Raw genomic sequence first — 27,726 nt, 5'->3', positions numbered from 1 at the left:
ACATTTACCTACTCGAAATTTAAAACTGAATACTACCTTAAAGGTTTTATTTGACAATTGCACTGTTTCTAAAAAAAATCTAAATTCGAGGAAATCTCCATTAACCTGACTTACTTTTTCTTCCACAGAGATCCGTCACCCGACTGGCCAAAATGATGCGGTTTTTCCAGCCCCTTTTCGGCGGTCATCTCACGATTGAAATACCAAAAGAATTGGATAAAACCTAACGAAAAACCACGCCTAATAGCTAGATCATTTTATTAAATATCGTCCAGAATATATCGAATAAAAAGATCACACGTTTTCAGCCGAATGATGACACAGTCCTCTTAAGCTAAGTGTAGATAAAATAGATCTCTTGTATAGATAACAAAACAATTATGTAACGAATACTTAGGATAGTAAAAATCTCAAACTTCATTCGACTCGGTTGTGGTCGTCGGAATCTGTATCTTTAGATTGCGTCCGAACAATGGTTGGAACAACTGTAGGAATCGCGCTGACCGGATGGCAGTATTCTAAAATAAATAGAAATAAATGAATCGATTTGTTCGCTTATTACATATCCGACACTGCCGGCCAACTCACGGTAATAAAGTCGCCGAAGATCTTCGCCACCGCCAGCACCACGTTGGTCGCGTTACCGAACAGCTTGTCGGGGATTTTCAGCGACACTTTCTCACCCTGTCCGAAGCTGGGGTTCTCGTCGAACGAGTCAATGTCGTTCTCCGCGTCGTCCGGCGGTGCCTGGCGGGCTTGCTTCTGCGACTTCGCCGGTGCCGTTTTGGGGCGTTGTTGCTTTTTCGGTTGTAACGCCTTTGTCAGGACCACGTTCGCTGCCAGCATGTCTTCCGGTTTGAACTTTCGCTTCGTTCGACTGAGGTCATCGCTGAAGGAGTCCTACAAAAGACAGGATGGAGTAGAAAAGGTTTTTCTATGAAATAAAGAATGTTGATTGAGTCATTGTTCTGCATTGTTCCGTTGTCTGTTATTGTTTGCACATTAAACAAATTCGAATCTAATATTTTCAAAGGGAAATTAAAGATTGATTTGCGATTTCGGAGTAACTTATTTTGTAAACAAACATCTTCTTATGGACTCCACGCAACCGTTTTTCTCCATGACTTATTCTTTTATCTAATAGAGGAAACATTATTCTGTCGGAAATGCTTGCTTTAGCAGGAATTTGCCTTACAATGTTTGTAATAAAATATGTTACACCTAAATCGCAAATCGATCCTAAATTATTGTTTTATAACAATTAGCATTTTATGTGGTAAATATAGGGGAAAATATCAACTTTTGACAATCAAAGCATTTGAACAAATTGAAAGATAAAAATAATAATTTAAAAAAATCAGAAGGGTTGGGTACAAGTCACGACCGCAAGGTAGACGTTGGACAACGTAACGTTTATTATGGTTATGATTTTAGTGTTAACTTAAGTATTATTGTATCGTTGGTTGAAAATAAATATGGTTAAAGAACGAGCATCTGAGACACATTTTGATCAAACATGTTGTAGATTGTTGAATGTTCACGTCACAATTAGGTTGATCTTTATCTTCCTTCAGAAATTCCTTTTCTTCAGTGAAATTTGAAATTTGTTCCGATTGGTTTTGTACTGCAAATCCATTCCGTCTTGAAAAGCCTTACCTTGAGTGGAAGGCAATAACTACGGTAACACTGAAACCAGAAAGCTCCACGTGAAATGACTTTCTCCGACAGCAATTAGGGATATCGCTGTTGGGCAAGCAACCAAGTACAATCAAATGCGCAGAGTATCAATCTCAAATTGATTGGGAAAAGTAATTCACAAATTGTGTGCAAAATCAAGCATGCACTTGCTTCGAATCCATGATTTTGTCCAAATTTTGTGGACAACTCACAGCAGGATATCACAAATTCAAGTACACCACATTCCCTCTTCCATCAACATTCTGCTGTCGCCAAGCGATTATAAATTGCACTTTAAACAAAATTCGTCTCGGCTAAACCTTCGTTGCCACAAAATTGTGATCCTGAGAATCGATTCATTTTCAATTCCTAACCAATCACAATCTGCAACAAAACCAAATAAATATCTTAAGAAAATTTCACTTGGCTGCCACCGATGCTATCCATGCGAATAAATATTTGTAGCATCTCCCTTCGACGCGCCTTCGTGAATCTCCTACGGACGGCAGCTTTCTGGCGTCGCAAAGCGATTAATTTGCTCTTAGAACAAAATTCTTCACACAACTTCCCTTGTAAAAACCAGAACCATGCAAGAAAATTTCACTGCAGTGCCGCTGACACCGACTATATCCACTCCATAGTTTGCCGCTTAACCGCTTAACTCCGGCCATATGGAGTTCTGCCAAATTACACCAAACGCCAATGAAAAATTTCCAACTTTTCACCAAGGTTTTCGTGTAACAGATTCAATTGCTCACAAATCGCATTGGGCATCGTTCAGCGCCATAACTGAGGATATCCTACAACGAATGTACGCATGATTTGACTTAAAATACTTTCCGTTTTCCTTTGTGAACAAAATATTACTAGTCAGTTAAAAAGCCGTTTGGTGCGGTTTGGCTGAACCTCGACCATATGCAGAAACCACCGCTTTCGATGCTAGGACCAATGCCATCGTTCTGTGCGCTCTCCGTTTCCTCTCTCCGTAAGCACTCACCGTGGATCATCGTACAGAAATGACGCGCAAGCGCGGATTATGGGCCTTTTCATACCCGGAGAAAATGAAATGGCTCGTGACTCACATCATTCTGATGTCCGTGTTGGGAATGCATGAATTGGATTGGTTGGTTCTGATATGTTTAGGACAAGAACTGAAATTTTCAATAATAGTAAATAATTAAAATTTTCAATGAAATTGACAAATTGATGAAAAGTTTTCGAGTTAATTGACTAATAAATTTTGCAAATCCATCAAAAGACAAAGGCGCTGTTAATGTTCAAAGTCTTATATGATTTCGTGACGGTCCCTAATTTTAGATTCTGATTTGAAAACCAGTACCTTCGGGTAAGACGTTGTTCAACATCAAAAATCATCCATTATTTGGAAGGCTCATTTGCCATGAAACGTTACGGAGCCGGAATAATGTTTTTCTATACAGTTTTCCACGATTCTCAAATATTATTGTTAGTATTTCTTCTGCACTGACAAAGACCAGGAGGTTGTGAAAGCCGATTTGCGCTGTCAAGTGTGCGTTTCCTCTAGTACTCAACAAATTATGGAGGAGTCGATCAGCTCCGATGCAGATCCGACTGAGGAGCAGTTGGAAAAGGAACAAATCGCCAAGAAGAAGGCCCTTAAAAAGTGGATGGAGACGCGGAAGAAGTTACTCGCCAGGTAGAAAGCGTAGAAGGAGGAACAGCTGAGGAGAGAACGGAATATGCGTGAGCTGGAGCTCCAGGTACAACACGAGATAGCAGAGCAGCAGTTGCAGCAAGAGCAGGAAATGTTCGATGCCTAACTAGCTGCAGATTGGGAATTTTCGGAGAAGCGAGATGCGATCCAAACGCCACCCGCCGAAACTTCGATCGACTACTGACCAGCGTCAGTATCATATACCAATATACTATTCTGAAAATAACTTTTCAGTATCCTGCACAGAAAAACCGGAAATGTCAAGCGATGCAGGGAGTCAGCTGTAGCTACCCAGCTAGCTTAATTAAATGCATTTTTAACGACAATCTATTCAGGATCACCCTCTCTAGCAACTTCCCAGCTATGTCGCAAATTGGTCTGTATGCCAAAGGATCTCCCGGCGTTTTTTTTGGGCTTCGGTAATATCACCAATTTCTGCCGTTTCCAGCGATCTGGGAAGTTTCCTTCGTCCAGGCATCTTTGGAAGCAGCTCCTGAACATATCTGGATTGGCAAGAATGGCGTGTTTAAGGGCCAGGTTTGGAATACCATCCGGGCCTGGCGCCTTATTGAGCTTAAGTTTTCTTGCTGCTACGATAAGCTCTTCGTTAGTCACTAGCGGTACCACGTCAACTGACTCGTAGGGAGTAGCGGGCCAGTTCGATGATTCATGCCTCGAAACAACCCGTCTACTATTTTGGCCAACATCCCCGGAGATTGTTTGAAAGCATTGAAAGCAATGTTTGAAAGTTTGAAAGCAATGAAATGGAGATGGTGACGTTTCAGAAGTTTTCCTGATTTAGTAGATTGTTAGATATTTGCAGATTTAAGAATGCTCCAGATTTGAGACATTCTCTGGTATCTCATTTATTTTGGATTCTGGAACTGATTCATATCTTTCCGATTGAGATCATTGTCATGACCTAAACTTCTACATTCAGATATTTTTGATTCCGTACATTATGGAATTACATTAAGCAAAATTTCTCACATTATCTAGATCCTTCAGATCCAGATTATTCAATTGTTTCAAAATCGTACCGATTTTCTGTCACAATCGTGCCGGTACGTTACGTTTACCGTGGGGCAGTTTGTTGTTAGTTTGGACGTGCTGTTGCTTTTAACAAATAATATTTAGCAATAATCGAAAAGGTCTGCGTTCGTGTTGTTGGTCTAAAATGAGGAATGTAATGGCAGTAATGGCGTGTTGAAGAGCAAAGTTTGAAATACCAACCGTGCCTGGTGCCTTATTGAGCTTAAGTGTTCTTGCACCTATGATAAGCTCCGCATTTCTCACCTCCTGGGATTTTTCAGGCTCTCTTGCTACATTTAATTTCGTAGTTCAGAACTCTGCCCACTGTCTGGAACCCGACTTTTTCAACGTCGGAAACTTCTTTAGCTCGAAGACATGTTCTACGAAGATCTACCATCGTGTCTGACCACCTACACTGGTTGTCGATTTCCGGGAGGTTTGGTCCTCCTAGGCATCCTCACATCGCATGCATGTGTTAGTACATCGATTAACTCGTCGCCACTTATTCCAAATGTTTGCCTCTCCTAACATAGTGTTGGAGGAATAGTTCTGGGGTGAACTGTGAGGTGCGCCATGCTGGATCGGCTGTACCGACCCACCTTGTGGTCATGCTTGGGGTATACCGGACCTTAAAACGTGCTTCCTGATGGTCACTGGATGTATGCCGCTCCTGAACCTTCCTTTCCGGCTCCACCGTCCATCCCGCGCTGCAGAAGATCACATCAATACATGAATCATCACGCGATCCCCTGAGCGTTGTTTGGCATTCGTTCAGTAAGAGTATGTTTAATGCCGCTAGAGACTCTAGCAGGATATGACCTCTAGCGTTGGTGAATTGGGATTCCCAGTTCACTGCCCACGCATTGAAGACACCTACAACTAATTGTTTTAAATCGGTTAGTTTCGCTGCAAGAATATCGACTACCCTAGTGGACTGCACTATACTCTAGCGAGAAGGACAGCATCAGCTACAAACAGTGGCGTAGCCAGAAAATTGGTCTGGGGGGGGGTTTTCCGAACATTTTTCTTTTCGAAAAAAAAAATTTCTTCCAAAAAATATTGTCTCTGGGGGGGGGGTTGTACCCAAAACCACCCCCTTGGCTACGCCACTGGCTACAAAAGTAAACACCGTTTATCTTTGCTATGACAAAACCCTCATCGTCAGGTGATGAAATTATCTCCTGAATGTGGTATTGCCCGCAAGTTTATATGGCCACCATCTCGGACTTGTCCGCAATCCAGCTGCCGTGTCTAGCAGAGATGCGGTATGGGTTGGATAGCAAGGCTACATCAGCTTTACACTCGATAACCGACTGTTGTAGCAGCAGTTGAGCTGCCTCGAAGGGGTTTGAGTTAACTGTGTTACCTGTATGTCTGGCCCCTTCTAGAGGCCGGACAGGCCTGAAGGTGTCTGTTGTCTGTACCCGGGGGATATCAGGACATCAGACAGCTTGGTGGCCTTCAACTCCACACCTACATAATAGCTTACTACGACCGGAGCGTTTACAGTCATAGGACTTATGACCGTAGCCAAGCATCTGTAGCAGACTGAAGATGTGGTATGTTATGCTCAGCGAGCATAACATACCGACCAACCCACATTCAGTTTAGCCTCAGTCTGAGGTACCTGGATTGAGGCAACCTGCATTCCCGCATAGCTTTTACGCTATCAAACCGCGGATTCCTGGATCTCGACATTGCACTGATCTCTCAGTATGTCTACCAGGTCTACGGCCTTGGTTACTTCATCCGGGCCCTTGCACTGGATGTTCGTGACTGAGCATAGGGCTCGTACTTGAACCCCATCACCTAGAACCTCCTCCGTCAACCTTTTGTACTCAGAACTCTTGTGAGCAGCATCCCACTTCAATATGAGAACCATCTCGCCTTTCCGAGTTCTTCTGATGCAGTTGACATCCCTACTAGGCCAGAGAGCTTCTTATTACATCTCACGGCTTTCAAGACGTCGGCGTAACTTTTATCGGCAGTTTTGACGATAATCGTTCCACCACTGCCTTTGCGCTTGCCGAATCTATACCATTTCGTCGAAAGACATTTCGTTGAATGACATTTAGTCGAATGACATCTGGTCGAAAGGACATTACGCCGAATGGACATGATCGAAGGGACATTAAGTCGACAATATTTTTCTAATACTTTAGAGACGCAGGACATTTGGTCGAATGACATTTAGTCGAATGGACATTTGGTCGAATGGACATTTAGCCGAGCTCAGATTCTAGAGTTAAGAATTAATTTTTTTTGTACATTTAGTCTAAACACGTTCAGTTGAATGCCTATTTGAAAGAAAAGAACTTTAGTCAATAACAATTAAAAAATAAATGGTTTATTGCGGTGTTTCTAAAAGTCACATAATTATTGCTCCAATGTTGTCCAAAAAATAATAAATAATACGAAAACGGTGAATATTCCGAGAATATTCCCGACTGCATATTGACTTTGGTGATCTCCCTAATCAACTACAATGAATCTATACCAGTCCAGGCCAAAAGAAATTTAGTCGAATTATGGTTTGTCATTAGACGTAACGTTGAATAAATTAGGTTATATAACTATTTGGTTGGAATTAAATTTTCGGCCAATAATTAACGAACTATGGTTGGAAGACAATTTAATACTGCGCTAATTTTTGAATAAATATTGAGTGAAAGAAAAAGTGTAAATGAAAAGATAAAAAAACATTGTTATTCGACCAAATGTCCCTTCGACCAAACGTCCTTTCGACGAAATGTCATTTGACCAAATGTCAATCAACGAAGTGTTCCAACGCTGACTACGATGAAGTATTGGCAAAATAACATTGATATCATTGGTTTTTGATCATGTGCCGGAAAATAGAATAGAGGGTATTTTATCAGTCCCTAATAGTTTGCTATTTCTGTAGGTTTTCAATTTTTCTATAATACACCAGGGTCTCCAGAAGTTTCTGTTATATTCATTTCTTCCGCTGTTGACTGAACTTCCTCACGTCCACTAAATTCCTCTAATCAGTTTATTCGTGTATCTTGTGAATTATTTATTCGAATCTATTCAAATCCATCTAACTAATTACCCTTACTACCGACTAAACATTTTCAACATTCGACTTATGTTACATTCGACTAAATGTCCTTTTGACAAATGGTCGGGGTTCAGCCAAATCGCACCAAGCGCCAGTAAAAATTATCGATTTTTCTGCTGAAAGTTTCGTTTAGCAAATTTAATTGAACACAAATCGTATCGGATATCCCTCAACCCCATAACTGAGGATATCTTACTGCAAAAGTACGCTTAAATTGACATGAAACTATTTCCGTTGTCCTTGAGAGATTAAAATATCACAAGTCAGTCGAAAAGCCGCTCAGTGCGGTTTGGCTGAACCCCGACCAAATGTCCATTCGACCAAGTGTCCATTCGACTAAATGTCCATTTGACTAAATTTCCATTCGACAAAATGTCCATTCGACTAAATGTCCCTTCGACGAAATGTACTTTCGACTAAATGTCATTCGACTTAACCTCATTCGACGAAATGTCATTCGACGAACTGTCCCATAGCCGCGCTTGCCACTGCCGCATTGGAAGGCGCACTCGTCCTCTAATAGGCTCTGCCATGGTGCATCGAAATCCGTACACCTAAGCACTTAATTTTATTAAAAAGGCTCTAGAAAATACGAATCGAATTCAAATAGAACGGTCGTTATTGATACAGGTGGCCAATAACCTCTATTTTGTATGTGCTCCACTGTATTGCATTGAAAACACTGAAAATTAGTACAATCTGATTCGAAATCTGTCCATCATGGACGGATTCCGAGTCATAGAATCATAATCCATACAGCTATTTTCTAACTAAATATTTAATTTAAAGCAGATCGCTTGACCAGGCTGTAAATAGTTCAATAGAAGAAAGAAGAAGAAAAAGATGTTTATATTTTGTAGAGGAACTGCTCCGTTTTCCATCTCACTAAACATATATTCATCTCAACGCGAAACAAAGAAATACGGCACGAATTTCTTCGCTTCTTTTTGCTAACATGCGTGCTCACTGCTGGAAAAATTACAAAAATAAGAAACAAATTAAATACCTTTCCGTTGCTTTGTTTTTCGAGGTATGAGTATCGGAGCTATGAGATGAACTCCAGGAGCAGTAAGCCTATATGAACTAAGAGAAATCAGTTTAAGTGATCTGAAGTTTGAAACTTACGCGACCTTTAATAAAGTATATTTCTTAATTGAGTGCGCGAAATCGTTTGTGTAGTTTGTATACGGGGATGTCTTTAATTAAATATGTGTGGCTCTGTGATAATATCAGAAATACACGGATCAATAACGAATTGCTCAGAATAGCTCTGGAAGAGTGAAGTGAATTGTTCATGGAAACTAGAAGTGATCTTCACTTCCTCAGTTCATTTATCCGGAATTTGGTGAGATTGTTTCAATATGTTTTTGCCTTTCTCGTATACTAAGTATGCGTAAAGGCTATAGGATCACTCCAAAATCGAACTTTTTATAGAAGGCTCGGAGACCAATAGTGTTATATACCAATAGACTCAGCTCGACGAATTGAGGTGATGTCTGTATATGTGTGTACAAAAATGCGAGACACACTTTTTGGTACTTAGCATTATCCGATTTGCTCGCAACGCGATAAGCTGCAATCGACGCGGATTGCGGTCCAGTTGTTTCTTATTGAAAATTGGTTTGATTGACCATTGCGTTCCAGAATTATTCAAGAAACATTGTTTTTTTTGTCAAAGTCCCCCCTTGGAAAAAAAATTTCTCCCGTCGGTCGTTTGCCAGCGTCCTTCCTCATAGGAACTACTGAATTCACGCTAACCACATTCAGGTCCACCTCCTGCGTGACAATAGCCCTTCTTACCGAGAGAGACGAATCCTCGATCCAGCATCCTCTCTGGTCGTCTCCACCAGCTTCCTCTCCTCAGTAAGAGTGCGTATTTCGCGCTCCGTCTTTTTACTGGCCTCTAGCAGGGTCCTCTATTCCGGCTTTGCTTCTCCTACCAGAGCTCAAAGAGCCTGCGAGAGTTTCAAATCCTTGCTGTAGTTCACGCGATTATCCAGAAAGTAAATAATCACATCCAAGACATCGGTGATCACCTCCATTGCGTGGCCTCCGCGCTCGTCGTGGTTGGTCATCACGAATTTTATGACTCTGGTCAGCGTCCATCTTTGTGGAGCCGTCCAGCGAAAGGATTCTCCTTGTCACATAATGTATCTGTGGTGTGGAATCAATTTCGGTATCCATTTGCTGTCCCCAAGGTCCGGGCAGTAAGATTTTTCATGTGACCAAATATTCATTCTTTACTCCTGTTTTGTTAAACTTTCCTAAATTAAATTGTTTCTTGATAAGGTATCAGAGAGCCACAGAAATAAGCAGAATCAAAAATTGAAGATGACATTGAAATCGTGGGAATTTATCTGTAAAGTCCAATTAGCTCTACTAACACAATTTAATATCTACAACTTAAAGCAAGTGAAAAGTTTATTTATTCTAATCTATGCCTTTACTATGTAACAGGAACTTGGTCATATTTGTACATGATGCAATAGTGTCCGGTAGTAGGAGACACTTTTCTTTCACCAAAATTCATCATCAAAATACATCGAGGATCTGATATTCCATGCAGGTAAAGGACTTTTCGATAACATTCTTTTGTTTATATTTGTTTGTTTATTTGTATACATTCATCTGACACTTTGGTGGTCTTAATGAACAATTGGCTTAATATACTAACTAACTAAAACATACAACATATAAAAACGCCTTAAGAAATAAAAATTATGCTTAGAAAATAGTTATCATCTTAATGAGAGTCGTTCTTGAAAGGTCCGCGTGGTCAAGTTGAAATCAAATAGTTCAAAAACGTCATTGAAAATACTACACATAAATCGAATAGGATCATGCTGACCATACTCAACGTTTCGCGTTTCAAGGTGGAGGAAATTCCGCTGGCGTAGAATTCTTGTAGGAGCGTAAATATTGATCTCAGATAGAACAGATGGGGCGTCAATTTCTCCTTTTAAAATTTTCGCCGCAAATACAGCTTGGGCGATGGATCGTCGTCGTTCTAGTGTTTGTAGTCCAAGAAGTTGGCAACGTTCTTCATATGGAGGCAGGTTTGTGACATCATTCCACGGGAGGAAGCGAAGGGCATGTAAGAATTTTCTTCTGAACTGTTTCGATCCTAGCAATCCAGTTGGCGTGGTATGGACACCAGGAAACCACACTTGACTCCAAAATGGATCGTACCAGCGAGCAATACAGTGATCGCAGGCAAAATGGATCGTGGAATTCTGGAGAAATTTTGAGTATCAATCCAAGCTGTTAATTTGCTTTAGAAATTACATCAAAGTAGTGGACTCGAAATGTGAGGCCACTATCAAGCATAACGCCCAAGTCTCGTACTTGTGTTACTCTTTGCAACGGCTGGTCTGTGATGGTATAGTCAAAGACAAATGGTTTCCCGACCAGTAGATAGTAACAGATTTATATCAGACCTTGTTATTCTGTTACAGTAGTTTTTCATAACAGCGTTTGTTATAAAACATGTACCATTAGTAGTTAAAATAACAAAAATTGTAACAAAATCTCTTCTAGTTTTAACAAAAACATTACTAAATATGTTATTCGTTGAACAAAAATATAACTTGTGTTACATAAAAAGTGGTGGAAATAAGCTTGTACTATAACAAATTATGTACTTGATAAGGTAATGATTCAGTATCCACAATGTAGGCAAATAACTTTGTCCAGCTGGATCAACTTTGAATGTAGGTTCAAGTTATACTGTAGCTGTAGGTGATACCTTCGTTTTTTCCAATTCCTATCTACCAAAAATGTAGGCAATTTTTTCGGTAGAAATATACATAACACATTATGTTATACTCATGTTATGACGATCATGAAACTTTCTTTCCTCCATCTTTGGCAGAGAATTTATAACAAAATTATTGCAAGTTTTGTTATTTGTAACACGTATTGATATAATTGTGATAAAATTTTGTTATGACTAACTGGTCGGGTTGATCTTTCGATGAAACGAGATGATACTGCATTTAGCAATGCTAACTGCCATGAAGTTTCTGGAACACCACATTACAAAGCAATCTACCATCTTCTGAAGCTCCATGCAATCTTGTAGACTCTTAATTATCATGTAGATCTTGACATCGTCTGCGAAAAACGATCGGCATCCGGGTGGCAACAATATATCGATTTCATTTATGAACAGCACAAAAAGCAATGGGCCCAGATTGCTTCCTTGAGGAACTCCGGAAATGTTACAAAACGTTTCAGACTGTTCAGTTCCTATTTTGACACACAGTGTGCGATTAGACAGGTACGATCTTAACCATGAGACAAATGCAAGAGAAACGCCAATTTTGTCCAATCTAGCTAGTAATATTCCATGGTCAACACGATCAAAGGCTGCTTTGAGGTCCGTATAGACAGCATCAACCTGAGCACCAGAATCCATGCTACGTAGGCATGTGGAAAGAAATTGAACTAAGTTCGTTGAAACAGATCTCTTTGGAAAGAATCCGTGTTGAACAGAGGAAATGTAACGCCGGCAACTAGCAAACAGAGCATCATTTACAATAATCTCGAACACCTTCGAGCTAGCACACAGCGAAGTAATGCCACGATAGTTTTGAATGTCTGCCTTGTCACCTTTCTTATGGACAGGGAACATAACCGATGATTTCCAACAAGTAGGGAATTTACGTTGCGCCAAGGAATTATTGAATATAACAGTGAGTGGATATACAAAAGCATCAGTGCATTTTTTAATACACAGGCAGGAATTCCGTCAGGACCAATAGAGCTGGACTGTTTCAATTTATCGATTGCTGCTTTAACAAGATGCGTAGAGATTTCGAAGCAACTTAACTCGACCGTATTCCTAGGAGTGTCATGAAGTGCTGCGATTATTTGCGATTTTTGCCACAGAACCGTTGAATGCAGTCTTGAAATGTTCCACGAACAGGTTGCATTTACCTTGCAGCGTACTGGCGCACTTGTCCTTAAGGTGCATTTCCACCGGCAATCCATTTCCTTTCCTTTTGGAATTAACGAAAGACCAAAACTGCTTCGGGTTCCTACGGAGGTTGGACTGTGTACGGATCACGTATCGCTTGTAGAGAAAACGGTTGTACAGACGATAACTGTTACTCGCCTGACCCACTTCAAGAATGGACAACGAGATCGACAGTAACTACGTAAAGCTTTTGACCTCGCTCGTTTCAACTGACGTAATCGGGAATTTGACCATGGTGGTTTAGGGGCAGGTCGACGGAGAGGAACGCAGTCAAGGATGGCTTGATTCACCTGCTCATTGAAGTAATCCACTGCGTCATCCACGCAAGTCGCCATATCAAGAGCTCGCCAGCCAAAATCAGAGATTGTCTCACACAAAGTACAAGTGTAATCGGCGCGATGAAAATCCAGGCTATGTACATCCGCGACATCTTCGTATACTGTTGGGAGTTTCAGTTGAATGGTGATCTCAAGGGCCGGATGGTTCAGATCGAGGTCGATCAAAGGCTCCGCAGCATTAAAAACAGAAGATTCACTTTTGATGTTGTCATGGACTAAAACCAAGTCAAGTTTACGGGAATTGTGATTAGTAATCGGGTTGATTTGCGTAAGGCCGTTTAAACTGAATCCGTCTAACAAAATTGAGGTAGAGGGCGGGAAGTACGATTGCTGCACATCCAAGACCGGGAACGTATTCTGCGCAGTAGACCAAACCAGATTGGATTGATTGTAATCTCCAAGCTGAATTGCGACGTCCAATTCATCCAAATCTGAATGAATTGCCCGAATAGATTCGACATGATTGTTAATATCAGTGACATTTGTTCGCCGGTCTGGCGGTAGGTAAAGAACTCCGATGCTAGCAGTACCAGTGGGCATTTTAATCCTGATCCATAGTTGTTCGAGGAGTCACAGACCGGTGTAGGATCCATGCAACAACTTAAACGCGTCGATACGGCAATTAGGACGCCGCCGCCTCTTGATTTAGTGCTGTTTCGTTGGTTGCGATCATTTCGAAAAACTGTATACGAGGTATCGAACAGTTGCGTAGACAAAATGCGGTCATCAAGCCATGTCTCTGTAAGGACTATGACATCGTAGAATGCATCTGAAGCAGTTAAGAAGAAGTCATTATTCTAAGTGCGTAAGCCTCTAACATTCTGATAGTATATTTTAAGTACTACGTAAGATGGTGGAGTGACCTCTGCTAGTGTCGTTTTCAGAAGTGTCCGGTATTGGGAGTTGTCCGGCGCTGGGGATCCCCCCTAAACGAAAAGTGAATATAAAGGAGTGATTAAGAGGTAGTGAAGGTGAAATTTGATGGTGTTGAATCTTTTATTCCGAATCCCGAAATACATTCCATCCTACCCAACCGGAGTTGGTCACGGTTATAGCGCCAACAAGCTTCTTTCGCTTCTTCAACTTCTTGGGCTTCAATATCTGAGATAAATAATCGCTCTTTCAAACTATGTTTAATTTTAACTTAAATCACTTATATACTTAGTAAACACAAATTGAGCATATAATCATTTCGCCTCAGAATAGCTTACATCCGGTAGACGATGAGCATGACTGTTCCTATTTCGTTGTATTATGAACTACAATCAGTTGATCCATTCACACGTACCTTCAACGATGACACACAATGGAACAACAAAGACACGCTCCAGCCAGCGTATGAAAAGTGACGTTTTGTGGAGAAACCTTCGCCAAAAAGCATTCAACAAAAAATATTAACGGATACTTAGTGCAACCGAGATGTGACCAAAAGGCTGAATAATTTTAACACAACAGCAGTCTTTCTGTTCTTTCCCATTCAGTGAAGAGAAGTAACCTTATCCCCAATTAGTCATGAGAAAATACCCTGTCACGCTTAACCACAAAAAGAAAATGACGGGTCGATTGCAACGGTGTCCCATGACTGCAACTAATTGCTACCGTCGATGTTGGTCAGTAAGCTTACAACATTGAAGAAATAGTATTTCAATACGTTTCCTTAATCGATTTTTAATGAGAAACAGCATCACCACACCGCATGGGATATTTCGATATCGAAAGAGACACAGATTTATAGAATTTGGAAGGACAATAGGAATCTGTGACAAGAACTAATTGAAAGATGTAAGACTTAGATTACAAAAAATATTGACAAGTGACAATCTAAGAAATTGTATTCATTTAGAAAATCTTCTTTTTTAGCACAAATGGACACGCTTGTCCTAAAAACGGCTACCGGATCTGCATTACGATTACTGTTCGCCTCTTTCTCCTCCACCAAACCGAAAATTATATGCCTAATGTGACACGGGTATTATTACTCAACGCCATCACCGGTAGACGTGCACGTGCTGCTCATCTTAATACCGCACCATGCTAACGAGCACCGCAGATGACAAGTTACAGAAATGAGACCCCCGAAAAGTGACATGCGACGACCCACACCGCCGCGCATTGCGATCGGTGGGTAATCTGTCACGTGCTTCTCCTACACTGCCAGGCAGACACTTATGACCTCGGGCTATGCAAAACCAGAGATATGATGTTGTTGTAATCCACCGACATGGGAGCCATCTCAACAAATGCAAACGCAACGGTAGACTCTTTTTCTGACGGACGGTTTCGGCCTACCCAACTACTGCCGCTGCCGGTAGGATCGCTTTCGGTGCGATTGATTAATGATCCTCAGATTAGTTAGAAAACGCAAATTGATTGAATAAGTGTTGGTTAAACGGTACGTTGATGGATCGATGCTTTTGAGTAATGTTCCATATTTCAGAGGGCAAGGTAATTTTCGGAACATGGGTGTCAGTAGCGGTAGTTCGGTTATGGACCAGTTGTTAAACGTGATGGGTTCGGTCAAATACCATGGTAATTGCGGTTGATGATGAATCGTTGAAGTTTGTGCAGACAAGCTGGGTTAGTTTTGGCATGACATCTCTATCTTCATAAAGATCTTCTGTGGAGATAATCTAAAGCTTTATCGGAATCGGAAGAAGGAAAGCTTTTCAGTCCACTCATGCTTCTTCCGAAGTTGTTCGCTTATTTTATAATAATGTTATAGTGATTTTGAAAGTCAATGTTGCCTTTAACGGTGTTGTATTTCAGTATAGCCCTATGAAACAATTGCGAAGGGTTTCCAATGCTGTATTTCTGTGCGTTTTCATCCGCACAAGGTAGTCCATTAAACCTGACTTGGTGTTTCTTCGAAACTTTAAGTACTAGTTTTCTGGTGTTTACAAGATTTAATTTAGTTTGATTCCTTTTATTGGCTTCTTATCTTGTCTTGTCTTAGCACATGCACAGCCAGTATTGAAAAGCATCCAATGAAATGTCGGTTGTATTATAGAGCATTTCCTCACAAAAGGAAGAAACGGGGACAGCCATACCCCAATCGTTTCACATTCAGGGGGTAAATGATAAGGTGACGTTGGGAGTGACATTGCTGAGAAGATTAGTGTCCATCCTTGCTAATCCAGCTTCTAGGGATGGGACACAGGTATTTCTCCCACGTATCTTGGCTTTCATTCCTAGGCCATAGCGCCATTACACGCTCTCTGGAACGAAATGGAATAAAATCATTGACAACATTTGCGAATCTTGATTACGTGTAAGAACAAATTTAATCAGCAATGGAACTGATTTAGGACTGCAAACATCAAGTCAAAATGATAAAATTTTACCTTATATTAGCTACTTGAAGTCAAATTTCTTATCTTGAACTTCACTTCAATACACTTTATGTCGGGGAAGGGACAGTTCGGCCGAATGCCACTAGGTCGAAAGTTGCTTGGCCGAATATACCATTTAGCCGAACAGACCATTAGATCGAAAGCCAATTGGCCGAAAAGGTCATTTGGCTGAAAAAGAAATTTGGCCGAATAGCCATTTGTCCGAAAAGGTTATTTGGCCGAATATACTATTTGGCCGAACAGACCATTAGAGCGAGAGTCATTTGATCGAAAGGGTCATATAGCCGAAAAGGTCATTTGGTCGAATAGGCTATTTTACCGAAAAGGTCATTTGGTTCAAAAAGTCATTTGGCCGAAAAGGTACCCGAGTAGCACACTTGTCATATATCAGTCGCTGTCACTCATATGCAACCAAATCCAGTCATATTGAAGTTGCTGCAACAAAATTGATCTGAATTGTGCTACTACTGATGTCATATTAGAAATTTTGAGACAGTACTCGTTGATAGAAAATCCTTCCGCACGCGATGGCATATGAGCAAGTCAAACCACCTTCCTTTTGCCAGTGGAGATATCTCGGGTACTTATTCAAAAGGACGTATGTGATTATGCAAACAAAGATTCAAACGTCGATTTGTCCGATCTGATTGCCCTCCCACGCAAACCATCACCATAGACCGATAGGGGGAGGCTTCGGCTACCTGTTAGAGGTAGCTTGGCAGAAGGAAGGTCGTGCGATATGTGCCATCACAAATATTGCCCTCCGCTCGCTTTCAAATCGACTTCTATAAAAACATTCTTCATGCTTGCCGTATCCTAACGGAACTATCAATTCTATACTTTCGCCTCTAATTCTATCATGAACATGTACGTCCAAGTTTGGAAGATGATATTAGCATTTCCATATCATTGTAAATCGTTTAACTTCACGTAGAAGTAACACACACGAAATCATAAATTTATTGAGGATATCATAAATTCACTCATATTTTCAAGGGCACACCACTAAATACTTTCAAGAGGCTCGGAAGCCTCCTTTCAAGAGGCTCGGAAGCCTCCTTTTAAGAGGCTCAGAAGCCTCCTTTCAAGAGGCTCAGGCCTCCTTTCAAGAGGCTCAGAAGCCTCCTCTCAAGCAGCTCAGAAGCCTCCTTTCAAGAGGCTCAGAGCCTCCTTTCAAGAGGCTCAAGCCTCCTTTCAAGAGGCTCAGAGTCTCCTTTCAAGAGGCTCAGGCCTCCTTTCAAGAGGCTCAGAAGCCTCCTTTCAAGAGGCTCAGAGCCTCCTTTCAAGAGGCTCAAGTCTCCTTTCAAGAGGCTCAGGCCTCCTTTCAAGAGGCTCAGGCCTCCTTTCAAGAGGCTCAGAAGCCTCCTTTCAAGAGGCTCAGAAGCCTCCTTTCAAGAGAGCTCAGAAGCCTCCTTTCAAGAGGCCTGGAAGCCTCCTTTCAAGAGGCTCAGAGCCTCCTTTCAAGAGGCTCAGAAGCCTCCTTTCAAGAGGCTCAGAAGCCTCCTTTCAAGAGGCTCAGAAGCCTCCTCTCAAGCAACTCAGAAGCCTCCTTTCAAGCAGCTCCAGAAGCCTCCTTTCAAGAGGCTCAGAGCCTCCTTTCAAGAGGCTCAGAAGCCTCCCTTTCAAGAGGCTCAGAGTCTCCTTTCAAGAGGCTCAGAGCCTCCTTTCAAGAGGCTCAGAGCCTCCTTTCAAGAGGCTCCAAGCCTCCTTTCAAGAGGCTCTGGAAGCCTCCTTTCAAGAGGCTCAGAAGCCTCCTTTCAAGAGGCTCAGAAGCCTCCTTTCAAGAGGCTCAGAGCCTCCTTTCAAGAGGCTCAGAAGCCTCCTTTCAAGAGGCTCAGAGCCTCCTTTCAAGAGGCTCAGAAGCCTCCTTTCAAGAGGCTCAGGCCTCCTTTCAAGAGGCTCAGGCCTCCTTTCCAAGAGGCTCAGAAGCCTCCTTTCAAGAGGCTCAGAAGCCTCCTTTCCAAGAGGCTCAGAAGCCTCCTTTCAAGAGGCTCAGGCCTCCTTTCCAAGAGGCTCAAGCCTCCTTTCAAGAGGCTCAAAGCCTCCTTCCAAGAGCTCAGAAGCCTCCTTCCAAGAGGCTCAGGCCTCCTTCCAAGAGGCTCAGAGCCTCCTTCCAAGAGGCTCAGAAGCCTCCTTCCAAGAGGCTCAAGCCTCCTTCCAAGAGGCTCTCGGAAGCCTCCTTCCAAGAGGCTCAGGAAGCCTCCTTCCAAGAGGCTCAGAGCCTCCTTCCAAGAGGCTCAGAGCCTCCTTCCAAGAGGCTCAGAAGCCTCCTTCCAAGAGGCTCAGGCCTCCTTCCAAGAGGCTCAGAGCCTCCTTCCAAGAGGCCTGGAAGCCTCCTTCCAAGAGGCTCAGAAGCCTCCTTCCAAGAGGCTCAGAGCCTCCTTCCAAGAGGCTCAGAGCCTCCTTCCAAGAGGCTCAGGCCTCCTTCCAAGAGGCTCAGGCCTCCTTCCAAGAGGCTCAGGAAGCCTCCTTCCAAGAGGCCTGGAAGGCCTCCTTCCAAGAGGCTCAGGCCTCCTTCCAAGAGGCTCTCAGAGCCTCCTTCAAGAGGCTCAGGAAGCCTCCTTCCAAGAGCTCAGAGCCTCCTTTCCAAGAGGCTCAGAGCCTCCTTCCAAGAGGCTCAGAAGCCTCCTTCCAAGAGGCTCAGAGCCTCCTTCCAAGAGGCTCAGGAAGCCTCCTTCCAAGAGGCTCAGAAGCCTCCCTTCCAAGAGGCTCAGAAGCCTCCTTCCAAGAGGCTCCAGCCTCCTTCCAAGAGGCTCAAGGCCTCCTTTCAAGAGGCTCAGAGCCTCCTTCCAAGAGGCTCAGGCCTCCTTCCAAGAGCTCAGGCCTCCTTCCAAGAGCTCAGAAGCCTCCTTCCAAGAGGCTCAGAGCCTCCTTCAAGAGGCTCAGAGCCTCCTTCCAAGAGCTCAGAGCCTCCTTCCAAGAGGCTCAGGAAGCCTCCTTCCAAGAGGCTCAGGAAGCCTCCTTCCAAGAGGCTCAGGAAGCCTCCTTCCAAGAGGCTCAGAGCCTCCTTCAAGAGGCTCAGAGCCTCCTTCCAAGAGGCTCAGAAGCCTCCTTCAAGAGGCTCAGGAAGCCTCCTTCCAAGAGGCTCAGAGCCTCCTTCCAAGAGGCTCAGGCCTCCTTCCAAGAGGCTCAGAGCCTCCTTCCAAGAGGCTCAGAGCCTCCTTCCAAGAGGCTCAGGAAGCCTCCTTCCAAGAGGCTCAAGCCTCCTTCCAAGAGGCCTGGAAGCCTCCTTCCAAGAGGCTCAGAAGCCTCCTTCCAAGAGGCTCAGAGCCTCCTTCCAAGAGCTCAGGCCTCCTTCCAAGAGGCTCAGAGCCTCCTTCCAAGAGGCTCAGAGCCTCCTTCCAAGAGGCTCAGAAGCCTCCTTCCAAGAGGCCTCAGGCCTCCTTCCAAGAGGCTCAGAGCCTCCTTCCAAGAGCTCAAGCCTCCTTCCAAGAGGCTCAGAGCCTCCTTCCAAGAGGCTCAGAGCCTCCTTCCAAGAGGCTCAGAAGCCTCCTTCCAAGAGGCTCAGAGCCTCCTTCCAAGAGGCTCAGGAAGCCTCCTTCCAAGAGGCCTGGAAGCCTCCTTCCAAGAGGCTCAAGCCTCCTTCAAGAGGCTCAGGAAGCCTCCTTCCAAGAGGCTCAGAAGCCTCCTTCCAAGAGGCTCAAAGCCTCCTTCCAAGAGGCTCAGAGCCTCCTTCCTTCAAGAGGCTCAAGCCTCCTTCCAAGAGGCTCGAGCCTCCTTCCAAGAGGCTCAGAGCCTCCTTCCAAGAGGCTCAGAGCCTCCTTCCAAGAGGCTCAAGCCTCCTTCCAAGAGGCTCAAGCCTCCTTCCAAGAGGCTCAGAAGCCTCCTTCCAAGAGGCTCAGAAGCCTCCTTCCAAGAGGCTCTCAAGCCTCCTTCCAAGAGGCTCAGAAGCCTCCTTCCAAGAGGCTCTGGAAGCCTCCTTCCAAGAGGCTCAGAAGCCTCCTTCCAAGAGGCTCAGGAAGCCTCCTTCCAAGAGGCTCAGAGCCTCCTTCCAAGAGGCTCAGAGCCTCCTTCCAAGAGGCTCTGGAAGCCTCCTTCCAAGAGGCTCAAGCCTCCTTCCAAGAGGCTCAGGAAGCCTCCTTCCAAGAGGCTCAGAAGCCTCCTTCCAAGAGGCTCAGAAGCCTCCTTCCAAGAGGCTCAGAAGCCTCCTTCCAAGAGGCTCAGGCCTCCTTCCAAGAGCTCAGAAGCCTCCTTCCAAGAGGCTCAGAAGCCTCCTTCCAAGAGGCTCAGAAGCCTCCTTCCAAGAGCTCAGAGCCTCCTTCCAAGAGGCTCAGAGCCTCCTTCCAAGAGGCTCAGGAAGCCTCCTTCCAAGAGGCTCAAGCCTCCTTCCAAGAGGCTCAGAAGCCTCCTTCCAAGAGGCTCAGAGCCTCCTTCCAAGAGGCTCAGAGCCTCCTTCCAAGAGGCTCAGAAGCCTCCTTCCAAGAGGCTCAGGAAGCCTCCTTCCAAGAGGCTCAGAAGCCTCCTTCCAAGAGGCTCAGAAGCCTCCTTCCAAGAGGCTCAGAGCCTCCTTCCAAGAGGCTCAGAGCCTCCTTCCAAGAGGCTCAGAAGCCTCCTTCCAAGAGGCTCAGAAGCCTCCTTCCAAGAGGCTCAGAAGCCTCCTTCCAAGAGGCTCAGAGCCTCCTTCCAAGAGGCTCAGAAGCCTCCTTCCAAGAGGCTCAGAAGCCTCCTTCCAAGAGGCTCAGGCCTCCTTCCAAGAGGCTCAGAGCCTCCTTCCAAGAGGCTCAGAAGCCTCCTTCCAAGAGGCTCAGAGCCTCCTTCCAAGAGGCTCAAGCCTCCTTCCAAGAGGCTCAGAGCCTCCTTCCAAGAGGCTCAGGAGCCTCCTTCAAGAGGCTCAGAAGCCTCCTTCCAAGAGGCTCAGCCTCCTTCCAAGAGGCCTGGAAGCCTCCTTCCAAGAGGCTCAGAGCCTCCTTCCAAGAGGCTCAGAAGCCTCCTTCCAAGAGGCTCAAGCCTCCTTCAAGAGGCTCCAGCCTCCTTCAAGAGGCCTGGAAGCCTCCTTCCAAGAGGCTCAAGCCTCCTTCCAAGAGGCTCAGAGCCTCCTTCCAAGAGGCTCAGAAGCCTCCTTCCAAGAGGCTCAAGCCTCCTTCCAAGAGGCTCTCAAGCCTCCTTTCAAGAGGCTCAGAGCCTCCTTCCAAGAGGCTCAGGCCTCCTTCCAAGAGGCTCTCAAGCCTCCTTCCAAGAGGCTCAGAGCCTCCTTCCAAGAGGCTCAGAAGCCTCCTTCCAAGAGGCTCAGAGCCTCCTTCCAAGAGGCTCAGGCCTCCTTCCAAGAGGCTCAGAAGCCTCCTTCCAAGAGGCTCAGAGCCTCCTTCCAAGAGGCTCAGAAGCCTCCTTCCAAGAGGCTCAGAAGCCTCCTTCCAAGAGGCTCAGAAGCCTCCTTCCAAGAGGCTCAGGCCTCCTTCAAGAGGCTCAGGCCTCCTTCCAAGAGGCTCAGGCCTCCTTCCAAGAGGCTCAGGCCTCCTTCCAAGAGGCTCAGGCCTCCTTCCAAGAGGCTCAGAAGCCTCCTTCCAAGAGGCTCAGAGCCTCCTTCCAAGAGGCTCAGAGCCTCCTTCAAGAGGCTCAAGCCTCCTTCCAAGAGGCTCAGGCCTCCTTCCAAGAGGCTCAGAGCCTCCTTCCAAGAGGCTCAGAGCCTCCTTCCAAGAGGCTCAGGAAGCCTCCTTCAAGAGGCTCAGAAGCCTCCTTCCAAGAGGCTCAGAGCCTCCTTCCAAGAGGCTCAGAGCCTCCTTCAAGAGGCTCAGAAGCCTCCTTCCAAGAGGCTCAGAGCCTCCTTCCAAGAGGCTCAGAGCCTCCTTCAAGAGGCTCAGAAGCCTCCTTCAAGAGGCTCAGAAGCCTCCTTCCAAGAGCTCAGGAAGCCTCCTTCCAAGAGGCTCAGAGCCTCCTTCCAAGAGGCTCAGAGCCTCCTTCCAAGAGGCTCAGAAGCCTCCTTTCAAGAGGCTCAGAGCCTCCTTCCAAGAGGCTCAGAGCCTCCTTCCAAGAGGCTCAGAGCCTCCTTCAAGAGGCTCAAGCCTCCTTCAAGAGGCTCAGAAGCCTCCTTCCAAGAGGCTCAGAAGCCTCCTTCCAAGAGCTCAGGCCTCCTTCCAAGAGCTCAGAGCCTCCTTCCAAGAGGCTCAGGAAGCCTCCTTCCAAGAGGCTCAGAGCCTCCTTCCAAGAGGCTCAGAGCCTCCTTCCAAGAGAGCTCAGAAGCCTCCTTCCAAGAGGCTCAGAAGCCTCCTTCCAAGAGGCTCAGAGCCTCCTTCCAAGAGGCTCAGAGCCTCCTTCCAAGAGGCTCAGAGCCTCCTTCCAGAGGCTCAGGCCTCCTTCCAAGAGGCTCAGAGCCTCCTTCCAAGAGGCTCAAGCCTCCTTCCAAGAGGCTCAGAAGCCTCCTTCCAAGAGGCTCAGAAGCCTCCTTCAGAGGCTCAGAGCCTCCTTCCAAGAGGCTCAGAAGCCTCCTTCCAAGAGGCTCAAGCCTCCTTCCAAGAGGCTCAGGCCTCCTTCCAAGAGGCTCAAGCCTCCTTCCAAGAGGCTCAGAGCCTCCTTCAAGAGGCTCGAAGCCTCCTTCCAAGAGGCTCAGGCCTCCTTCCAAGAGGCTCAGAAGCCTCCTTCCAAGAGGCTCCAAGCCTCCTTCCAAGAGGCTCAGGCCTCCTTCCAAGAGGCTCAAGCCTCCTTCCAAGAGGCTCAGGCCTCCTTCCAAGAGGCTCAGGAAGCCTCCTTCCAAGAGGCTCAGGAAGCCTCCTTTCAAGAGGCTCAGGAAGCCTCCTTCCAAGAGGCTCAAGCCTCCTTCCAAGAGGCTCAGAGCCTCCTTCCAAGAGGCTCAGAAGCCTCCTTCCAAGAGGCTCAGAGCCTCCTTCAAGAGGCTCAGAGCCTCCTTCCAAGAGGCTCAAGAAGCCTCCTTCCAAGAGGCTCAGAAGCCTCCTTTCAAGAGGCTCAAGCCTCCTTTCCAAGAGGCTCAGAGCCTCCTTTCAAGAGGCCTGGAAGCCTCCTTCCAAGAGGCTCTGGAAGCCTCCTTCAAGAGGCTCAGAGCCTCCTTTCAAGAGGCTCAAGCCTCCTTCCAAGAGGCTCAAGCCTCCTTTCAAGAGGCTCAAGCCCTTTCAAGAGGCTCAGAAGCCTCCTTTCCAAGAGGCTCAGAGCCTCCTTCCAAGAGGCTCAGAGCCTCCTTCAAGAGGCTCAGAAGCCTCCTTCAAGAAGGCTCAAGCCTCCTTCAAGAGCTCAGAAGCCTCCTTTCAAGAGGCTCAGAAGCCTCCTTTCAAGAGGCTCAAAGCCTCCTTCCAAGAGGCTCAGAAGCCTCCTTCAAAGGCTCAGAAGCCTCCTTTCAAGAGGCTCAGAGCCTCCCTTTCAAGAGGCTCAGAAGCCTCCTTCCAAGAGGCTCTGGAAGCCTCCTTTCAAGAGGCTCAGAGCCTCCTTTCCAAGAGGCTCAGAAGCCTCCTTTCAAGAGGCTCAGAAGCCTCCTTTCAAGAGGCTCAGAGCCTCCTTCCAAGAGGCTCCAAGCCTCCTTCCAAGAGGCTCAGAGCCTCCTTCCAGAGGCTCAGCCTCCTTTCAAGAGGCTCAGAGCCTCCTTCAAGAGGCTCAGGCCTCCTTTCAAGAGGCTCAGAGCCTCCTTTCAAGAGGCTCAGAGCCTCCTTCAAAGAGGCTCAGGCCTCCTTTCAAGAGGCTCAGAGCCTCCTTCAAGAGGCTCAGAGCCTCCTTCCAAGAGGCTCAAGCCTCCTTTCAAGAGCTCAGGCCTCCTTTCAAGAGGCTCAAGCCTCCCTTTCAAGAGGCTCAGAGCCTCCTTTCAAGAGGCTTGAAGCCTCCTTCCAAGAGCTCAGAAGCCTCCTTCCAAGAGGCTCAGAAGCCTCCTTCCAAGAGGCTCAAGCCTCCTTTCAAGAGGCTCAGAGCCTCCTTTCAAGAGGCTCAGAAGCCTCCTTCAAGAGGCTCAGAGCCTCCTTCCAAGAGGCTCAGAAGCCTCCTTCCAAGAGGCTCAGGAAGCCTCCTTCCAAGAGGCTCAAGCCTCCTTCCAAGAGGCTCAGGCCTCCTTCCAAGAGGCTCAGGCCTCCTTCCAAGAGGCTTGAAGCCTCCTTCCAAGAGGCTCAGTAGCCTCCTTCCAAGAGGCTCAGAAGCCTCCTTCCAAGAGAAGGTCAGAAGCCTCCTTCCAAGAGGCTCAGAGCCTCCTTCCAAGAGGCTCAGGAAGCCTCCTTCCAAGAGGCTCAGGAAGCCTCCTTCCAAGAGGCTCAGGAAGCCTCCTTCCAAGAGGCTCAGAGCCTCCTTCCAAGAGGCTCAGAAGTCTCCTTTCAAGAGGCTCTGGAGGCCTCCTTCAAAAATATAGGAATTCTTCTTTCAAGAGGCTCAGAAGTGTCCTTCCAAGATGCAAAGGGAGCCTCCTTTAAAGTGGCTCGAAAACCACCTCGGAAGCCTCCCTTCAAAAAGCTCGGAAATATTTTTTTTAATAGGATTGGAAGTCTACTCGTACCCGAAATACCCGAGAGACGGAACCTCAATTAATGCAAAAGTTTGAAGGGGTAGCTCTCAAGAAAAAGGTTGAGAACCACTGGTTTAAAGGAATTCGATGTGAGTGTCAAAAGGAACCAAAAGGGAATTTCAGAAGTTTCCGAAGTAATTTATAAAAAAAAATCTTGTATTTGGGAAATAATTTAATGGAATTCGCATGCGAATTTCTGGAGTATGTCCTACTGAAATTCCTGCCGAAGCTTCTGAATGATTTTCCAGAGGAAATTCTGGAGCAATTTCGAGACTAGCTTTCGGAGAATCATTCAAGATGAACTATCGAAAAAAAATTTTTACCAATCTTCCGGAGAAATCCTGGAATATTTTCCGAAGGAATTATTCAAGGAACTACCGCAGGAATTCAGATACATTCCTGGACGAACTTCCAATGGAATTCCTGGAGGATCATTCGTAGGAATTCCTGCAAGAACTTCCGGTGGAATTCCTGGAGGAACTTCCGGAGTGAGAAGGAAGAAGGAAAAATAAAGCAGGAAGAAGAAAGAAGACAGAAGAAAGGTGTCAGAAAAAAGATAAAAGAGGGAGGAATGTGGAAGGGAGAAAGAAAGAGGCAAAAGGAAAGAAGAAGAAATAAGAAAGAAGACGACCTTCTGTTCCTTTCGACCTTCTGTCTCTTTCGACGTTTTGTCCCTTTCGATGTTTTGTCCCTTCAATCTTTTGTCTATCGCCTTTTTGTCCCTTCGACATTTTGTTTCTAACCTTTGGTTTATGACCAGGTATTGATTATGATTTCTCCTTAGTGCAATGTTTTTGCTGACGTGTCTCGACAACGACTACAAGAAATATATCGCTCCGCGGGATGCTATGAATTAGTCTCCTTGGGTTGAAAGTCTCGATAATAAAGATATAAAAACAAATTGTATAGAATTAGTTTTATTGTCAGTTGTCAGTTGGATAATTTAAAAAAAAAACTAGTAATAATAAATTTTATACTTTTCATATTAGCAATTCCAAAAACCTTCAGTGGCACCTATAAGAAATCGTTGAGTTTTTTTAACTTTCATAAATAAGTGTCTAGCCAATTATCGTACCCTTTCCGTACCAATTATAAGTGTGGCGGTGAGAAAATTGTGTTATATCTAGCTGTGCAAAATAAAATCGTGTAAAAATCAAATTATTTGAACCTGCATAAAAGCAGTGCGATTGGCGCTCTGCTTTTTGACCTGCACACTATGCACAGTAACGGAACCATCATAAATAAGTCTAACATGCGTCTTGGTTTCACTGATGACACCGGCATCATTGCATTAGTGTCCATTACAGAGCAAGAGACACACGTGATTAGAAACGGTGGTGACTGATGGCCCAAGAATAAGCAAATATTACTTAGAAATGAAAAAAATAATATTTGCACGACCAAAAAATATTGAATTATTTTACGGCTTGGTAAAATAGAAGTAGAAAAACATTTTAATGGCAATACAATTGGGTATAAATGGCGACTCGCATCACCAACACTGTGATTGAAAATTTCGAAATTGGATACACCCAGGTCCATTGCCTTAGATAAGAAGCTAAATAGTTAACACAAAGCAAATTTCGGTGAAAGGTTAGTCAATCAAACTCTTCTTACTCGCGTGGCAGGTTATAATTAACACGCCGGCTGACTGCTTTCATGACAAGGGCATAGAGCAATTTTACGGCTAGGCAAATACAGTTGGCTAAAAAAGACGCCCATTAGTCACTGCGGGTTACTAAACTGGTCCAATGCGGGGCGTAACTAATTAGATATTCTTTGCGCAGGCCATCGCCTGAAGGAAATAGTTGGCACACACTACCACCAAATTAGGTGACCATTTCTTATTTAATAGGTGCTGCTCTACTAGGGCGGGAAGTCCAAGCCCGTCATACATCAATTAATTTTCTCAAACATAGGTTGCTCAATGTTTATTCACTAAGTAAAGGATGACGGCACATGAGAAACAGTTATACCTTGTTTAAATTATGAAAAAGAGCTAATTAAAACACCCACAGACATGAGGTCATCCGGTAAACCATTAACATTAAAAGGTTAACCACTGCCGGTCGTCATCGCCTGTTATTTTTTGAACAGTTTAATTAAACAGAGTGGCACTAATCTGGAACTCAGCTTGATTTGTTTGTCAATCATTCTGCAACTCTGTTTCCTACGGTGAACCTTTTAAATGTGGTATGGCATTTACGATTCTAAGCACTTTGCACAACCTTTTATTGGTCTCTACACGAACGTGTGCACAGTTCTGCACGCATTGTCACGTAAAATGCCGATGATCCTTCTTCTCACCTTGCACGTCAATCTTCGCCATTACCATTCAGTTTCAAAGGCAATCATTAGAATCCAGCACGTACCGACCATCGCATAATTCCTCCACCATATATTTTCTTTATCGTCTGATTGACGCTCACATCCACTGATTCGATCATCCATCGCTTCGGTCAAACTGATCCAGTTGTATGATCATTTCACTTTATTATCCAATTAACACCCCACGAAAAATTTCCGCCAACAATTGTATCGATTCCTCGCCCCCACGCAACAACCAAACTAACCTCCGACTTCAGCGGATCGATGCCGTCCCGTTCCCAGCCCCAATCGGTACAGCACCCGACGCCCGCCGCAGCCGGAGCGGCCAGAACTTCACTCCCGAGGAAAACTAACGCCACCAGAGCGGCCCGCACTAGCCGCATGGTCTTATCCAATCGGTGCGAACTTTCGATTTCGATTACACGATCCAGAGCGCACGCGCGCACGCCAAGAGTTCCACCACCGACTTAAGCCAGCAGATTTTCCACAGTTTGGCACAACATCGCGTCGTTACCGTTGCCGCCGTCGTCGTCGTCGTCGTCTTTGGAGATGCTAACCGTACCGCAATATCGACGCAAATGAGCCGGCGTCGCGGAATCGTAAAAAAAAAAACACCACGGAACGCGCTGAGCTCTGTTTATCAGCAACCACCTCCATCAGAGAACCAGCCACTTCTTGACGAGTGCCGTAGCCGGTTCATATAAGAATGGCGTGCTTGTAATTGCAGCGCTGTGGGTTAGTAACTGAACTGGAAAACGAATAATTTCCTATCCATGTAATTTGACTCATATTTTAACCCACAGTTAACCGGTCCACACAAGTT

The 27,726-nt window shown here is 45.1% G+C and overlaps 2 protein-coding genes across 2 annotated transcripts in view; one reads left to right on the top strand and one right to left on the bottom strand.

Annotated features, from left to right (window-relative positions):
- LOC134211637 (uncharacterized) overlaps positions 1–294 on the top strand; it is a 29,865-nt gene extending 29,571 nt beyond the window's left edge. Inside the window, exon 2 of the mRNA XM_062688720.1 lies at positions 129–294. Coding sequence (XP_062544704.1) covers positions 129–227 — 99 coding nt within the window. The 3' untranslated portion in view covers positions 228–294. The remainder of the gene's footprint in view (positions 1–128) is intronic.
- Positions 213–27,609, bottom strand: LOC134211634 (uncharacterized). The gene is made up of 3 exons (XM_062688706.1): positions 27,149–27,609; positions 589–900; positions 213–518 (listed from the first exon to the last, which is right to left on the bottom strand). Exons 1-3 carry the CDS (start codon positions 27,284–27,286, stop codon positions 411–413), a joined length of 558 nt encoding a protein of 185 aa, XP_062544690.1. The 5' UTR covers positions 27,287–27,609; the 3' UTR covers positions 213–410.
- Between the last annotated feature and the right edge of the window lie 117 nt (positions 27,610–27,726).

Source organism: Armigeres subalbatus, chromosome 1, assembly GCF_024139115.2.
Source record: "Armigeres subalbatus isolate Guangzhou_Male chromosome 1, GZ_Asu_2, whole genome shotgun sequence".
NCBI lineage: Eukaryota > Metazoa > Arthropoda > Insecta > Diptera > Culicidae > Armigeres > Armigeres subalbatus.
Note: the sequence above shows the minus strand (reverse complement) of the source record. Positions and strands in the feature narration are given on the sequence as shown.

Bases quoted from the DNA above. Each gene is read 5' to 3' on its own strand.
- LOC134211634 (XM_062688706.1), bottom strand. From the start codon at position 27,286: ATGCGGCTAGTGCGGGCCGCTCTGGTGGCGTTAGTTTTCCTCGGGAGT. The intron at 901-27,148 runs GTTAGTTTGGTT...TGTCTTTTGTAG, and splicing joins TCGATCCGCTGAAGTCGGAG to GACTCCTTCAGCGATGACCT. The intron at 519-588 runs GTGAGTTGGCCG...TATTTATTTTAG, and splicing joins TCTTCGGCGACTTTATTACC to AATACTGCCATCCGGTCAGC.